Raw genomic sequence first — 17,680 nt, forward strand, 5'->3', positions numbered from 1 at the left:
AACTGTGTAATCAACTGCTCTAATTGATTCATGAAGTGCAGAGTCACCATGAAAACCAGCAGACCCTGTAGCTCTCCAGGACCAGGGTTGGAGACCACTGCTCTATACAGACCAGGGGTGCACAACTCCGGTCCTGGAGGGCCGATCTGCGTGCTGGTTTTTGTTCCAACCAATTACCATTTCTTACAACTCTATAAACTATGCTGCTTCACTCCTGTGCTTGAGTACAGTGAAATCTCTAGGATACACTTGCAGACGGTGACTCTATCTGTTGCTTATACACGTCAGATCACGATATGATTGGGCCAATTCAATAAATGTTGAGAAATGTTGGCACAGAATCCTGAAATGGGTTGGCCCCTGTTGTGCACCCCTGATACAGAAACACTCACCTGGTAGAAGGAATGGAAGCTTCTTTCGCCCTCCTGCTGGAAGATGACTCGGGACTGAGAATAGGACAGGGGTTCAGAGTATAAGAATGGTAAACAGACAGATTTATCAAGGTAAGCATATGGGCTGAATTTACATGTTTACTTTTTACATCAGCTCTCTTTGTTGATTTTCTTTTGAATTGGGGCAATTTGTCTGAGGTTCAGACATAAACAATCCTGAAAGATAAGCATCCTTTTCAGCATCACTCTTCTTTCGCTCTGGCGCACCCTACCTTCTCCAGTAGGTAGTTGTTGATGTGGCCCCCAATGGGGTCCCCTTTGAAGTCAAAATTGATGTCCATGTACTTCCCAAAGCGGCTGGAGTTGTCATTGCGGTTGGTCTTTGCATTCCCAAAGGCCTCCAGGACACAGTTCGATTTCAACAGCATGTTCTTCACCCTGAAAACAGGCTTCCGGCAATCAGTATAAGTCCATACATCAACACGCATAGGCATACATACACAAATGCAATGTACTGTGCACCTATACACAGACGTGGATGCACAGACGCACACAGACACACACAAGTGTGCACACATGCATGCGCATGCATATGCATGTACACACACAGACACTGGCAGGCAGACCACCTGCATGTTTTAACTGAAAAAGCAGTCTCAGAAAAGTTAAATTCATTGAGTGGTAATTGCAGTAAAACATCAGTGGAGAATGGCTGACCGCAGAATCACAAATCGTGACATTCCATACTCTCCACCAAACGGAAAATACACTATTGCGATTATCCGTTCTCTATGGTGACCATATCTAAGAGCCGCTGCACGCCAACATAAGTGATTTGCTCTCCATTTTACACCAGGCAGATTGAAGCCTCATCAGCCATCTGCTGTGCCGTCTTTGTCTTGGTGTCACGTAAACACAAATATTATGCTTCGCTGCGCAGTTTCCAAGCTGTACACCTCCTCCGGCCCTAGCATTCGGAACTGCGTGGGAAAAACCTATGGTGGGCAGGAGAAAGCGTCTCAAACGCCAACGCGTTAGTTCTCTTTCTCCTCGCACAGGCTGTGCAGACAGAAAAAAATATGTGTATTTTTAAAAGAGGCAACAGCAGGCTAGGGGGAGTGGCTCTCTTTCACAAGTACACAAATTACTACGTTTAGCACCTCGAAATTCTGACTTGTTCATTGAACAAAACTGCCAGCAACATTAAAGCAGTAAATTCCAAGCTGTAAAGGAGTCCATGTTTACAACTAGCCTTTATCTGTTTGACTTAACTGTGGCACTGGATGATTATACATCATATCGGAAGAGAAGTGACATGAGGAAGTAACATGAAAATTATCACCTTGTTGCACAAGGGACATAAAATGAGAATGTTTGCATTAAGTGTCTACAGCATGCAATCGTTGAACCGGACATGGGAACAAGACAGAGGCGTTGTGTGTTTGACACACCTGGTAATTTTTCTGATACAGGTATCTACTTGTCAAGAAATTTGCTAACATTGAATTCTTGCAGCTCTGCTCATGAACAACATTGAACGGAAGTAATGATATTCATTAATATATACTATATATTTATTACAATCATCAGATAGCAATCCAGTCTCAGTTTGGAAAATAGCACCCTCCTACACATCTGTTTTTATACAGGCAGTCCACGGGTTATGAACGAGATCCATTCCTAAGTCTGTCTTTAAGTCAAATTTGTAGGTAAGTTAGAACAGGTACATACGGTTCTTATTTAGCATCAGTTAGTCAAATGTTTGTCTTAGTATATAGTATATACAGTATTTTACCTTTCTATGCATATAAAACACTTAAGAAACACTTCCAAATACACTAAAACATCTCAAACATAACAATACAAACAAACCATTGTATTTAGCTAAAATTTTTAATATAATAGGCTTTATGGCAGCCCATTCGTAAGTACGAGTTGTCCGTAAGTCGGACGTTCTTAACCCAGGGACTGTCTGTACTTTAAAATACCTGTTTACCCCTTTAACAGTCAAAGTTCACAGCCTACTCCTAAGGGATATTATCAAAACTCAAGTAATAGCCTGCTGTAGAGAGATCCCTCAGTTCGATGAAGATGCCTGTCCACATAACCAGGATGTCACCGTGATTTGTAATAAAACAGTTCCTGCAGTGAACCAGATTTACTTAAGTAAGTGTCCACTCAAAGGTGGGTTTCTTGTCTCTCACCTCTCCACCTCTGCTCGCTGGTTGGGGTTGGTGATTGCAGCGATGTACTGCATTATGTATTTGCTGGCCTCTGTCTTCCCGGCTCCACTCTCACCTACAATGCAATGGCAATAATGTTGTGAATGATGTCTGTGTTGCCATGACAATGAGACTTCTATATGTAATATTTGAAAGTATGTATCAATGTTAATTCCAGCACTATGGATGTGTTGGAGCTACACTGTTAACTATGCTATGGTAACATGGCATTCAGAGAAAACAATGAATGGCCTTAATTTACTAACTGCCTAACATGTAAAGACCGAATAATGATGTCCGATTAATTAAAAATAATTTTAAGCTTTTATCCCACATTCTCCCCAATTTGGAATGTCCAATCATATAAAGCCACACCCACACTGCTCGGCTGCCAATGTGGAAAAGTGTAGACACACATGGCATGCACTCTTCTCCAAAGTAAGTAATGTCACAAAGAGAATTATGAGACATGGATCCCAACCGACTGAACCCTCCCTAACCCTGGGTGACACTACTGCCAATTATGCATAACCCTCTTGAGGTACAAGTCACATGTGGCACTAACACATTTGGGATTAGATTCCAGAAACTGGGGTTCATCCATGCACTAGAACAGTTCCTTCACACCACGCCACCCAGCAACCCCTTCTTGTCATTCCTGAGAGTACATTTTGGTATGGTGAATATTATAGGTGGAATATGGATGATTTATATCCTCACCAAAGTTGAAAGTGTCCAAATTCATTCTTAATTCTAACTAGATTTATAAAATGTACAGATTTTTTTTTTAAATGTAAAAATTCAGGACTGCCCACAATATTGTGCTCATGAAGCAATAACATTGGGTTTACTTCATAAAATGGGGAAGACTCACTTCAAGTGCTCCTTTCACCACTAGAGGGCACATCACACGTAATCAGTCCAGTACTGTGTCCACTTTGGATAACTTTCAATGTTTTCTTTATGAAACACATTTGGCCTTTCTGGTCTGAACTCAGAAAAGACTCCAAAGAATTTCCCACAAGAATTTGCTCCACCTATAATTAAATATCATTGTACCAGGAAGTTAATGTTTCATTTAAAATGACAGAAATTGAAGCAATTGGGAAAATGACCATTCGTTCTGGCATGTTTTGATTAGACAAATTGTGGGAAGGTTTGGCAGGGATTCAAATCACTTATAATACACTGAGATGTAGTTGAGAAGATGAACATAACTCAATGCATTCTGCATAGCTGATGCCATTGATACTTCCCAGACAAAAGGGGTCTGAAAGTTTGAGGCTGTGACGTAAGCGGACGTCCCTTTTTGTCGCGCCGATGTGCTCCCCCACCTGAGATGACGATGCAGGTGTCCTTATTTCTCCTCTTCATGGCCTTGTAAGCAGCGTCGGCGATGGCGAAGAGGTGTGGCGGCCGCTCGTACAGCTCCCGGCCCTTGTACTGCTCGATGGTGTCGCGTCCGTAGATGTTCATGGCGCGGTACGGGTTCACCGACACCACCACCTCCCCAATGTAGGTGTAGATCCGGCCCTTCTCAAACCTACGGTCATGCGCGCAAGGGTCAGTCACCTGAAAATTCTGATTTCTGAATCGGCGTCAAGATGTGAATAAGGCATTTCATTCGTAATTCTATTCATGACCTAAAAACCGCAGTCATGAAAAAGTGTATTGATTTGAAAGATGAAGGGGTGAAAAGGCTTCCGCATAAAGAATTCAAAAATCAAAGCAAAACCAGAACTTAGTGACCCAGGCAAACTTTGGGCTGAAAAAATCAATAAACCTGCTTTTTTACCCCAAAGTTACACTTTCATCTTCTTTGTTTATTCATGTGCCTTCGACCCCCTTTCATTTCTCCATCTGCATTTTGCCTGCTATTTACTGTCAATATAATTACCTCACATATCATCATAATAACACTGGATTAGTAGATTTGACAAAAGGGACAATAAAACCCAGAGAAACTGATTGATTGAACACATCCTGGATTCACAAAAAATTTTTTTGGAAAATTGAACATTCATTTCAAAATCAGGTAAACCTACATCTTAAATGATGACTGTGAAGTTGCAGTAAACTGTAGAGCATCGCATTGCAGTAGGTGATTTTTAAATATGCTGCAGTCTAGGCTGGTTTTAGGATGGACAGACCACTGGAAATGAGATCACAGGCCTATAAATTATATCATTTGTTAATACCTTCATCAAAATCTCAGAGTGCCCTTTCCTGTTTAGAAACTGGCTGAAGTCAAGAGGAAGATCTAGAATGACGTGCGGAAATGTCTAACAAAATGAACGACACCTGCCAAAAATATGTAGTGCAGCAGAAGCCCCTTTCACTCATGTGTCTTGACCCGTAAATATTCTGGCAATTTTCCATGTCAGTATCACGTGAGAACAGAGCCGGAGTCGATTTTCCGTGTAAAATGTTCCTCAAATTTGCTGGGTTGGGATCAAGTAAGATTTATGGCTCTAGTTAATATTTGTCCTTCATTGCTATGAAAGGGTAGCCATCCTGCTTTGCCTCATCCAGAACAGTCACGTCATGAGTGAACAGACTTCACACAGAATTTTTCCATATAGGAGAGCTGTGTGTGAATGGAGAAAAACGACCTAACATGGAATTGACCCCGGGAGTGTTGCGATTTCCATGTGTGAAAGGGGCTAGATACTGCCACCAGTGCATAAATGAAATCCTCTCACAGTGGGGAGAAAAGGAGCCACACAACATACTTCTTTCAGGCATCAACAATCCACCACAGAGGTTAAAACCTGCTCAATGCAAAAACAAAGCGTTGCACCTTGTGCTGAGCCTGACACAGGGCGCACTAAAAAACACCAAGACGCCCTGCACTCCAGCTGGGACAGGGACCTTCTGGATCCAGCGGGACGGGTGGAGCGCTGGGCAGAGGCTGGAGACCTTCCATCGTTGCCCGAATTCCTGGCCCCTCTGGGGGCTGCGAGCGAAGTCCAGCAGATCGCAGCTCAACCGAGCTCCCTCAATACGCCCGCCGGCCCCCTGCCTCACTTCCTTCCTTCCTCCGAGAGGACCGACCGCTCCCTAAAATAAAGCACCCATTCTTCTCCATTCCTCTATGCCCCCCCACTCCACAGCAGGATTGATAAGGCCTGCTCCTGGAAGACGTCTGGCTAGCCACAGCGAAGAGCTGCAGCTTTGTAGATGGTTTCTCCCTCAGTCTTCCATTCTTCACAGGAAACAATGATAATTATTCCTGTTCAGGGAAGGAATACTAATCATTCCTGTTGGGTATCACAACATCACCAGTCATTCCTGTTCGGGACGACAAGCGTGCTATGCATTCCTGTTCAGGTTCATATACAGTACTCATCGTTCAGTTCAGGACAACAGCATAAATCACTGAGACTGCTCAGGGCAACGCTGCTAACAACACCTGTTCAGAGCAGCCCACAGTGCTAATGTTTCCTGCTCAAAAACGCTGCAGTGCTCATCAGTCATCGTTGGGCCTTACGCATTGAGGAAAATCCCATTTTCGCATTAATATTGTCATAAGCTTGGACAGACACATTTTCCGTAAGGCATTCCCACAGTTGTTTGCTTTCTACAGTTAACTTTCAAATAAAATTAGCCTAAAAAGGCCATCGCCTGTACAAATGAATAAGAAACATGGTAGAGATGGTACAGTACAGTTCAGGGAGGTACCCACACTCCCGAATGGCTTTGTATAGAGTGGAAAATAATGCACTTCTTGGATAGCAGGGCTTGAGAAATTGCATCTAACAACCACAGAACTGTTTTTCTTGATAAGGGATCTTGGAACAACAAGACACATGGGATTTATATCCTGTTGAGTGGAAGAGTTGAGTCTGCGCAGCCTACTGTGGCAAAGTGCCATTTTCCAGGGCAATATGTCAGGCAATATGTGCATTAATGAAAGCAGGGAGGGGCACTCTGAACGTACAGATGTTTAAACCATCACGTCTCACCATAAGCAGGTCACTGTACTACAAAGAGACAGCCTACATTTAGTGCATATACTGTACCTGCCTCTAGTAAAATCAGGACCGGCTCAACCACTGTGCACTAGGAGTGTCATATCCATTTCTGATTGGAAAGGGATCAATAAGCACCTTGGGCTCTTCTCTTGCATCATAGTCAGCAGAATACCTCATCATTTCACATGGGGTATGTCCACTATATCAGACTGAATGGGTTTTTACAGTTGATTGCATTTTCAGTTTTCAGGAAAAGGAAATATGAGCTACTGGGAAAATGGTTTGTTGGCTGTCGCAAGACACACCAAGGGCTTTCACAGGTTTCGTTTTTCACAGAACCACGTTGGGAGCATTGTAAGTTTTTACAGGTGAGCCACATACAGTGAACAGCAGGATATTAACAGGCTCAGTCCACGCAGAGCACCTGCAGGCCAACGGTAGGCCCACGCTGGCAGCAGTAAACCAACACCCCCCAAACCCATGCCTAAACCGCAATGTAATACTCTGGTCAAGATTTCCATGGCCCTAAGCAAATACCTGTGGACTGAGTCAGACAGGCAGACAATCCTGCCTTTATTGATCAGGACCCCAGCACGGGGAGAGGCAGTGCAGTGTGTGGGATGCTTCCAGGACAAACTTCTCTCACACAGGTGGAAGTTCCCCACGGCCTCTTCACCTAAAACAAACTAACTACACTGCCATTGTGTGAGTGCTTTCTTTCCATTTAAAAATAAAAAGCAAAACGATCCCATGCCTAAGTTAGTACATTACCTGAAGTGATTAATGCTGGCACTTAAGTGCTAACAGAATTCATATCAACGAAGTTCTTGAATTTTATAAGGATAAGAGTGTCTGTAAAGTGAATGTAATGCAGTATAAATGTAAGCATCAGAAGGCAAAATATGAAGCGCAACGACACTCAACATTAACTAAAATATACACTCACCGGCCACTTCATTAGGTATACCTGTTCAACTGCAAACTGCACCCGTTAACGCAAATATCTAATCAGCCAATCACGTGGCAGCAAATCAATGCATTTAGGCATGTAGACATGGTCAAGACAATCAGCTAAAGTTCAAACCAAGCATCAGAATGGGGAAGAAAGGTGATTTAAGTGACTTTGAACATGACATGGTTGTTGGTGCCAGACGGGCTGGTTTGCGTATTTCAGAAAATGCTGATCTACTGGGATTTTCACGCACAACCATCTCTAGAGTTTACAGAGAATGGTCCAAAAAAGAGAAAATATCCAGTGAGTGGCAGTTCTCTGGGGCGAAAATGCCTTGTTGATGGCAGAGGAAAATGGCCAGACTGGTTTGAGCTGATAGAAAGGCAACAGTAACTCAAATAACCACTCGTTACAACCGAGGTATGCAGAAGAGCATCTCTGAACGCACACCACATCAAACCTTGAAGCAGATGGGCTACAGCAGCAGAAGACCACACTGGGTGCCACTCCTGTCACCTAATGAAGTGGCCGGTGAGTGTACTATCAAAGTCAAAATCCTGAATATCAAGTCAATTCAATTAAAAAAGATTGAATGTAAGACAAAATCAAGATAAAATTGTCGCATTCAGATAATCGGTGCCAATATCAAATTTTGACAAAGGAAAACAAGACGTTTCAGTTTATAGACCACCACTGGTCCATCAAACATAAAATACATAGTAGGGAGCTTTAAAACATGTCAAACAGGGAAACTGGCTAAACACAATTCATACAGGTTTCCATGTACGGTACTTCACCCAGCATCAAGGGGCAATAACAAGGAACTGTGGTTAAGACACTCGACTGATGATTAGGGGATTCAAATACAGCCTGAGAGAGTTCTGCACCCTTGCGTCAAGCGTTAAAATACTTGTCCCCTTGGGTCATTATGTTACTTTTGCCCTTGGAGACACAGGAAACGTTACTAACACTAACAGAAGGAGCACTATGCAGTGGGGATGAACTCGCCACTGGGGATGACTCATCTCTTTTAATTACCAGGCTCTCTGATAAAGGTCTCAGTGTTGACTCACTGAGCCCATAGCCCATGAACCCAGCGGTTGCTTGGTTCTCCCTCACAACGGCCGGGAGCTGTTCCAGAGGGACCAACCAAAGCACGAGCTCTCGCATGTCACGACATGCTTGGGTGGGCCGTGGGAGCAACGGACACGCTCGTGCACGCCCGGCGACACGCGGCATGTAACCGGACCGCCGGGGGTGGCACGGTCATGGCCGCATTCTGGGTAGGTGTCAAAAAGGGCCCTTTGTGCCGGGTTTGCGGGCAGGCCTGTGCGCTCGCTCCATTGTCTGGCCATCAATCGGGGGTCTGTGTGACAAGGGCACAGCCTGGAAAAGGGGGGCGGGAGGAGGGCATGATAACAATTAAACAATAATAACTCAGCTCTGGTGAACTGAGGATTTCCTACAGGGTTTCAACTGCTGACAAATTTAAAAAATCGTTTGTGAAAATTCTCTACGGAACATGCCGCGTTTGCGAGATGGTCGGTGCATTGTGTTTTTGCGTGCATATGTGTGTCTGCTGTGTTGTCAGGGACAGCGCAGGGCCCATGAGCAATGAACATCATCACACAAGATACACAGTACAGTATGAAAATAGTCACTGACTTGGTGACAGTTAAAGTGCTTCACGTGTATGTGCATGTGGCAAGCATTGATATTGGCATTGACACAAGAATATACTGTAGCGCAATTTGACCCAACATGAAAGATATCTAGATTAGAATGTATTAAACATTCCCCGGTCAAACATTGTTTGTTAAATAATGCAGTTAATGATATATCCCTATAAAGAAATTTTAAAAGCATTGAACAAATAGGCTCACTGGTGTCAAACAGTACACCATGCATTTAACATATCCCACAGTTACCTCACTAGCTCCAATCCAAAATCACAATGCAGCAACATAAAATACTATGCACTTAGATTTACCTGGTTGTTACAAAATTATTTTGTAAATGTACACTCATGAAGGCAACAATAAACTGGCAGTGTTGTAGTAATAATTTCACATTCATTATGACACAGATTTTTGGATTTCGCAAGATGCACAACAGTATCAGAAACCTGATGAACCCATATTTTATTCCATGGCTAAGCCTTCCGAACAGTAAAAATCATCAAATCCTATTTTTGTTTTACTTTGCTGCTCGTACAAATACTATGCTCATGGATGGTTTCAAAATGGATCCACCAGAACAGGTATACAACCATGCCATGACATCAATCAGAATTGGTACACTACCATGCCATAACATCAATAAGAATGGGTACACTACCACACCATTACATCAATCAGAATGGGTACACTGACATGCCATGACATCAATAAGAAAGGACACACTACCATGTCAGGACATCAATAAGAATGGGTACACTGACATGCCATGACATCAATAAGAAAGGACACACTACCATGTCAGGACATCAATAAGAATGGGTACACTACCACACCATTACATCAATCAGAATGGGTACCCTGCTATGCCATAACATCAATCAGGATGGTTACACTACCATTCCTTGATATCAATCGGAATGTGTAAAATGGGCACACTTCCATGCCAAGAGGTCAATTAGAACATGATTATTCCATAAGTATGTGTGAAGTCCAATTCTTACACTCATGGTCTTCTTGTACTGAGATGGGGCAACAGTTCATTATGATCTTATAAACTGTGTTCAAGGCTATATTACACTGGCAAAACTGACCTGCATTTGTCTATTCCCCCATTATTTTCAAAGGTTATTGAACCATGTAAAAAAATAAATGAATTGAATCCAATTACAAAAGAAAAAAAATTCCTCAGTTATTTTCCCCCTCATTACAAATGACCATAAGACATCTCCTATTTCATCATCTCTGTTCCATAAAAAGGAACACGTCCACAACCAGACTAGTGCTTTAGGATGTTTGAGAAATACATCAGTGAGCACATGTCCTTGACCACATTAGAAGTGGAATTTATACCTGTCCTGCCGTTTCTGAAAGAGAGCAATAAATCATCTGCATGACATGATGTCCTTCTATTCCACACCTCCAAGAGGGACTGCAGAAGGTGTGGCTCCAGGCCGAAGGTCTCTGCAGAGGGGGAGGGCACAACAGAAGCCTCCCATGGTATCCAGCCCCCATTTCCCAGCAGCCCCTGGGTGGGGTCCAGCTGGCAAGAGATCAAGGGTGTTGCCGTTATTCTGAATGTACTTCCTGCCCTGCCAGACGCACTTCCCCTCACAGCTGGTCCCACTTAACGTCTGCAGCGCGCTGCCCCTGTCGCCCGGAGCTGGACGGGCTCCTGCTCTCGCCTCCCTCTCAGTCCCGTTTCCCAGCCCTCACCTCATCTCCCTCCTCTCTCACTCCTCTCTCACAGTCACAGGTTTTTAGCCCTATTCTCGCTCAACCACACCTACTACTAACATTCTCTCTCCTTTTCTTCACTCTCCTTTTATACTTCATCCCTTATTCCTTCTCTCCCTTTCTCACTCTCATACTCTCTGCTATTCTCTCTCATTCCTTATTCTCTCTCTTTCTCTCTCTCTCTGGAATGTTTGTGCTCTCCAGAGATTTGTAGGGGGAAAAAGTTGCCATCTGATCTCCACCCTCAGCCACAATCGGGTCCTCTGCAAGCAACCAGCCTCAGCCCTCCATCTGCCCTTTCCCCCGCCAGCGACCCAGTGGGCGGGGCCATTCGTTTATTTCCTCTCTGCCCAGAGGCTTGAGTTGAGTCAGAGGCCCATCCCTGCGAAAAACTCCCTTCAGCAGCCCACCAGGCTGCCATTCCCCTTTGGGACTGAAAAGGAACATATTACAGACCTCACCAAAAACACAGCTACAAGTTATAGCCTTGTTTGGGTGGGTCCCTGAGGTTTGTGCACGGCTTGCTGTGGTGGGGCGCGACTGATGAAATAAAAAGGGACATAGAGCCTGCAGAGCTGGGGATGAACAGCACAGGAACTAGTAGGCCTTCTGTCCTTAAAAGCCCTCTCAAGTGCTTAAATGTTCATGTTAAATCTGAATCTGCAATAAATCTGGATTTAAATTAACGTATTTGATTTATCTGTTTTAAGAACTACAAGTGTGAATGTGAGTTATGTGGGGGGGGGGGGGGGGGGTTGTGAGGGAAAACCAAAATGGGGTAAGTTAGTAAATGAAAAAAACATCTATGATTGCTTGCCATAGACAAACAAGCAGCCATTAAGATTATTACCTCAACCTCATTATAGTTCATTAGTGCGTTACTTCAGGTTATGTCAGGTTCTGCAGGTAAAGAAAACAATAAAAGAGCCCAGGTTGCCTGGAAAGAACAGTAATCCTCCCTTAACGAAGCACATAACCTTTAAAAAGCCAGTACAATACAGATTTATTGTAGGGGAGTCCTTCATCCTTGACACGCAATCACATTCTCCCCTTGTGGTGTGTGTGTGATTTCCCCCCCACCCCCAATCACAGTCCCAAATCCCTCCCTCCTAGGTCCCCAATCGCAGTCGATCAGAGTTTGAACTGCACCTTTGGCAGTGATTACAGCCTTGACATTACATTACATTACATTACATTCATTTGGCAGACGCTTTTATCCAAAGCGACGTACAAGAAGTGCATTTTCATGATCGTAGACAACTGCTGAATCACAGGTTCAGTAAGGTACAATTACTTATTTTGTACAGCTATTTCTAGCTGAGAACAACGAACACTATCCTGGTCTAACATCTGCAAAGCCAAACTAGGCAGAAGATTAAGCTAGAGTATTAGGACAAATACAATTTACCAAGAAGTGCAGGGATGGGGCAACATGTAACAAGTGACAAGGAAAAAGGGTTGTGTTTTTTTTTTTTTTTTTTTAATATATATATATACACAGCATGGTGGTGGTTATTCTAGGTATAGTCTGAAGAGATGAGTCTTCAGGCCACGGCGGAAGATGGATAGTGAGGGGGAGGTTCGGAGAGGGACGGGGAGTTCGTTCCACCACTGGGGAGCTAGGGTGGAGAAGCTCTGTGATCCCTTTGGGCGGGTGGGAGGGGTTACAAGACGCCCTGCTGCTGCAGAGCGGAGTGGTCGAGCAGGCACATAGAATTGAGTCATGTCCTGCAAGTAGATGGGGGCTGTCCTGTTGGCGGCAGTGTAGGCAAGGGTCAGGGCTTTGAATCGGATCCTGGCAGCGACCGGTAGCCAGTGAAGTGATCGCAGCAGAGGAGTGACGTGGGAGAATTTGGGGAGGTTGTAGATGAGCCGGGCAGCGGCATTCTGAATCATCTGTAGTGGCTGTATGGCACAAGCTGGCAGGTTTGCAAGGAGAGAGTTGCAGTAATCAAGGCGAGAGGTCACCGTAGCCTGGACGAGCAGCTGGGTGGAGTGCGTCGAATCCTCCTGATGTTGTATAGGAGGAATCTGCAGGACCTTGATGTTGCCTTGATGTGCTCCTTGAGGTCCAGTTGGTCATCCAGGACCACCCCCAAGCTCTTGGCAGAGTGAGAGGCAGTCACTGTGGTGCCATCAACCGTGATTGAGAGTTCACGAAGCAAGGAGGTCTTGTGCGGGAAGAAGAGCAGCTCAGTTTTGTTGAGGTTGAGCTTCAGATGGTGGCTGGCCATCCAGGTGGAGATGTCAGCCAGGCAGGAAGAGATCTTATCATTGACCAGAGTGGCCGAGGGGGGGAAAGAAAAGAAGAGTTGTGTGTCATCTGCATAACAATGATAGGAAAAACCATGTGACCTTTGAGTCTTCTTGGGTATGAGGCTACAAGCTTGGCACACCTGCATTTGGGGATTTTCTCCCATTCTTCTCTGCAGATCCTCTCAGGCTCTGTGGGGTTGGATGGGGAGCGTTGCTGCACAGCTATTTTCAGGTCTCTCCAGAGATGTTTGATCGGGTTCAAGTCCAGACTCTGGCTGGGCCACTCAAGGGCATTCACAGACTTGTCCCGAAGCCACTCCTGTGTTGTCTTGACTGTGTGCTTAGGGTCTTTGTCCTGTTGGAAGGTGAACCTTCGCCCCAGTCTGAGGTCCTGAGCGCTCTGGCACAGGTTTTCATCAAGGATCTCCTAGTACTTTGCTCCGTTCATCTTTCCCTCAATCCTGACTAGTCTCCCAGTTCCTGCCGCTGAAAAACATCCCCACAGCATGATGCTGCCACCACCATGCTGTACTGTAGGGATGGTATTAGCCAGGTGATGAGCGGTTCCTGGTTTCCTTCAGATGTGATGCTTGGCATTGTGGCCAAAGACTTCAATCTTCGTTTCATCAGACCAGAGAATCTTGTTTCTCATGGTCTGAGAGTCCTTTAGGTGCCTTTTGGCAAACTCCAAGCGGGCTGTCATGTGCCTTTTACTGAGGAGTGGCTTGCGTCTGGCCACTCTACCATAAAGGCCTGATTGCTGCAGTGCTGCAGAGATGGTTGTCCTTCTGGAAGGTTCTCCCATCACCACAGAGGAACTCTGGAGCTCTGTCAGACTGTCCATTGCGTTCTTGGTTACCTCCCTGACCAAGGGCCCTCTCCCCAGATTGCTCAGTTTGGCTTCTTCCATTTAAGAATGATGGAGGCCACTGTTTTCATCGGGACCTTCAATGCTGCAGAAATTTTTTTGTACCCTTCCCCAGATCTGTACCTCGACACAATCCTGCCTCGCAGGTCTACAGACAATTCCTTTGACTTCATGGCTTGGTTTTTGCTCTGACATGCACTGTCAACTGTGCGACCGGTGTGTGCCTTTCCAAATCAAGTCCAATCAATTGAATTTACCACAGGTGGACTCCAATCAAGTTGTAGAAACATCTAAAGTATGATCAATGGAAACAGAATGCACCTGGGCTCAATTTAGAGTGTCACAGGACAGGGTCTGAATACTTATGGAAATGTGATATTTAAATTTTTTATTTTTATTTGTAATAAATTTGCAAGGTAGAGCTCCCGCCTGCCACGCCGGCGGCCCGGGTTCGTATCACGGCCAGTGCCCCAAAACCCAGCCACTGGGGATGCGCAAGTCAGTGCATTCGTAGTGCCGGTCCCAAGCCCGGATAAATGGGAGGGTTGCATTAGGAAGGACATCTGGCGTAAAAAATATGCCAAATCTGTTCCGCTGTGGCGACCCTGAACAGGAACAGCCGAAAGAAAAAAATAAATAATAATAATTGTTAATAAATTTGCAAAAAATTCTAAAAATGTTCTTTCGTTTGTCATTATGGGGTACTGTGTGTAGATGAGAATAAAAATGACTTTAATTAATTTTAGAATAAGGCTGTAACATAACAAAATGTGGAAAAAGTTAAGGGGTCTGAATAATTTCCAAAGGCACTGTATATGTACAGTGAGCTCTATAATGTTTGGGAACATCATTTTTTCTTTATTTGGCTTTGTACTCCACAGTTCTAGATCTGTCATCAAACAATTCACATGGATAAAGTATAGATTCTCAACTTTTGTTAAAGGGGATTTTTATGCATTTGGTTTCACCATGTAGAAATTACAGCACTTTTTAATACACTTTTTAGCCCTCCCTTCAGGGCATCATAATGTTTGGGACAAATGGCTTCACAAGTGTTTCTCCTTAGCCAGGAGTGCTCAATTTCTTCCTTACACTTCCTTAGTCACAAGAGAGCTTTCAGTATCTAGCCTTGATTTTTAGCTTTTGATTGCTGTCAATCAAATGTTTGTCAAATAGATGGTTGTCAGCATGAGGATCAGAGTTGTGCCAATGAAAGTTAAGGAAGCCATTATAAGGCAGAGAAATATCAGAGACAGGCCGAAGACCAAATAATTCTCACCAAAATGAATAAAAACCCACAAACATCTGTCTGACAGATCAGAAACACTCGTCAGGAGGCAGGCATGGATGTGTTAGTGAATACTGTCTGCAGAAGACCACTAGTTAGCCGCAAAAACAGAATGGCCAGGTTACAGTTTGGCAAGAAGTACATAAAAGACCCAGCAGAGTTCTGGAAAAAGGTCTTGTGGACAAATGTGACCATGATTCACTTGTATCAGTGACGGCAACGGCAAAGTATGGAGGCCAAAAGGAACTGCCCAAGATTCAAAGAACCCCCGTTTATCCACGTTGGTTATGGTTTGGGCATGTATGGTTGCCACAGATACTAGCTCATTTATTTTCACTGATGATGTAACTGCTCATAGTAGCAGCAGAATGAATTCTGAAGTGTACAGAAGCATCTTATCTACTTCAAGCAAATTCCTCCAAACTCAATGGATGGTGCTTTAACCTAAAGCAAGAAAATGATCCCAAACATACTGCTACAGTAACAAATTAGTTTTTCAAAGCCAAATACCTGACTTGAAATAACAATAATAACAATGAATATGAGGTTAAGGTTTTTCCTACGTACTGTAGGCCGCAAAATATGAATGTATATACCCTCAACGTAATGCCATATTCATTGTTTTATTTTAAATCCAATTTATTAGAGTACAGAGCCAAAACAACAAAAATTATGTCACTGTTCCAATATATTTACATTTAAATGCAGATTTTACAGATACACATTCATTGGGTATGAAGGTTTCTGGAGTTCTAATCAGATATCAATGATAGACCATGTTTACATGTACACTAAATTCTGAAAAATGACACTTATTCTGGTTTGGTTTATATTCCGGTTGTGCCGTTTACATGAATGATGAATAGCCCAAACTTATTCCTGTGTGCACAATTAGCCAAATACTCCGTTTACATGCTGAGGTCAGAGCGAAACGCCGTCCTTGTAAGTCTTCCATGTGCATGAAGTGTAAACAAATCAATGGGTCTGAACCACTGGTATTGTTTTTCTTCTTTAGTTTAGTATTGTTTAGTACTGTTTAAATTACAGTAGTTCTGTGAATGTTTACTAACTTGTGCCATTCATTTTTAATAACAGATGCATTAAACTTTTTAAATGCAATTAATTGCATTTTCTTATTTTGGCGTATTCGCATGAGTTAATGAGAAAGTCTTTTAATACAGAAATTAAGAGTTGTCTCCTCAAGTGTTAATCCATAAGTGAGGGCTTTTTCTTTTTTTCTTTTTTTAAAAGAAACAAGCTAGCTGACTCCAACTGTCAATCTGTACATGCACAGACTGTGTTTTAGAGTTGTAAACAGAATAAGGTGTTTGAATGCTTCTCCTTTTGTGGATTATTATAGGTGATTGCAACCTTATTTGGATTCCACATATTTGGAATAAGGCCTTAACTGGGTTTTGCTTTTCAGGATAAGGTGTTTACATGGGCTGCATCCGAACCAGAATACTTGAGTTTTAATAAATAAAAATAATGATGTGCATGTAAACATGGCCCCTGAGAAGCTGTCTCTCTCTTCCATTTTACAATAGATAGATACACTGTTTTGTCTGTGCAGGAGAATAGGTTGTACTTTTCCTTTCCACTAATTGGGGGGGAGGGGTGAAGTTACATTGAATTTGGATTTACAGATTTTCGTTGTAGTTACTGAAGGTAGTGTTCCCTCCTAACTCTGTACCTCTGGATCAAATCTTCAAATGTTACAAATTTATTGTCTTGGTGACCTGGTGAAGATGAGTAATCCCTTTGTGTTTCCATGTGCTAAAGCAGAGGGGCTTTGTGCAGCTTGAAGTCAGGGTTGTGCCAAAAAAGGGGCCGACTTACAGGGTGTCAGTGTGGACTTTTTCTGACTTTCCACCAGGCTGTCAGAGTTGAAGACATTACAGAACTTTTTGAAACAGTTGTGTTGTTAAACCATATTACTGATGAATGGTAAATCAGAAATGAAATTGTCTTTACATTCAGTCTGGTCCAAATTAATCCAAGGGCTGTTATGGAGGTTTGGCTGAATTAATATCAAATTGTATTTGGCTTGCAAGGTGTAGTGGAAGGTAATTTTTTTTTTGCCAGAAGTATTTAAAGAATTCAGCAGGGAAGTCATCAGGCCCTGGCACTTTGTTGTTTGGTTTTTCTGTACACACTTTATGGACTTCAAATGCATTTACAAGCAGGTCAATGTTAAGGAAAAGCTAAATCCAGGGATTTGTACTGACATCATGATGACATCTTGATTAGCTTAGCTGAATGTTATTCCATTCAATTCCTTGCCCAGTCCAGGTTTCCTGAAATGTTATAACACT

The 17,680-nt window shown here is 43.3% G+C and overlaps 1 protein-coding gene across 1 annotated transcript in view; it reads right to left on the reverse strand.

The window, feature by feature from the left end:
- The window catches only part of myo1d (myosin 1D), a 93,044-nt gene that overhangs the window by 59,812 nt on the left and 15,552 nt on the right, over window positions 1–17,680 (reverse strand). The window contains exons 2-5 of the mRNA XM_035403756.1: window positions 3,949–4,157; window positions 2,597–2,690; window positions 665–830; window positions 393–446 (exon numbers count right to left, since the gene is read on the reverse strand). Of these exons, the coding sequence (XP_035259647.1) occupies window positions 393–446; window positions 665–830; window positions 2,597–2,690; window positions 3,949–4,157 (523 nt within the window). The remainder of the gene's footprint in view (window positions 1–392; window positions 447–664; window positions 831–2,596; window positions 2,691–3,948; window positions 4,158–17,680) is intronic.

This window comes from Anguilla anguilla, chromosome 2, assembly GCF_013347855.1.
Source record: "Anguilla anguilla isolate fAngAng1 chromosome 2, fAngAng1.pri, whole genome shotgun sequence".
Classification (NCBI taxonomy): Eukaryota; Metazoa; Chordata; class Actinopteri; order Anguilliformes; family Anguillidae; genus Anguilla; species Anguilla anguilla.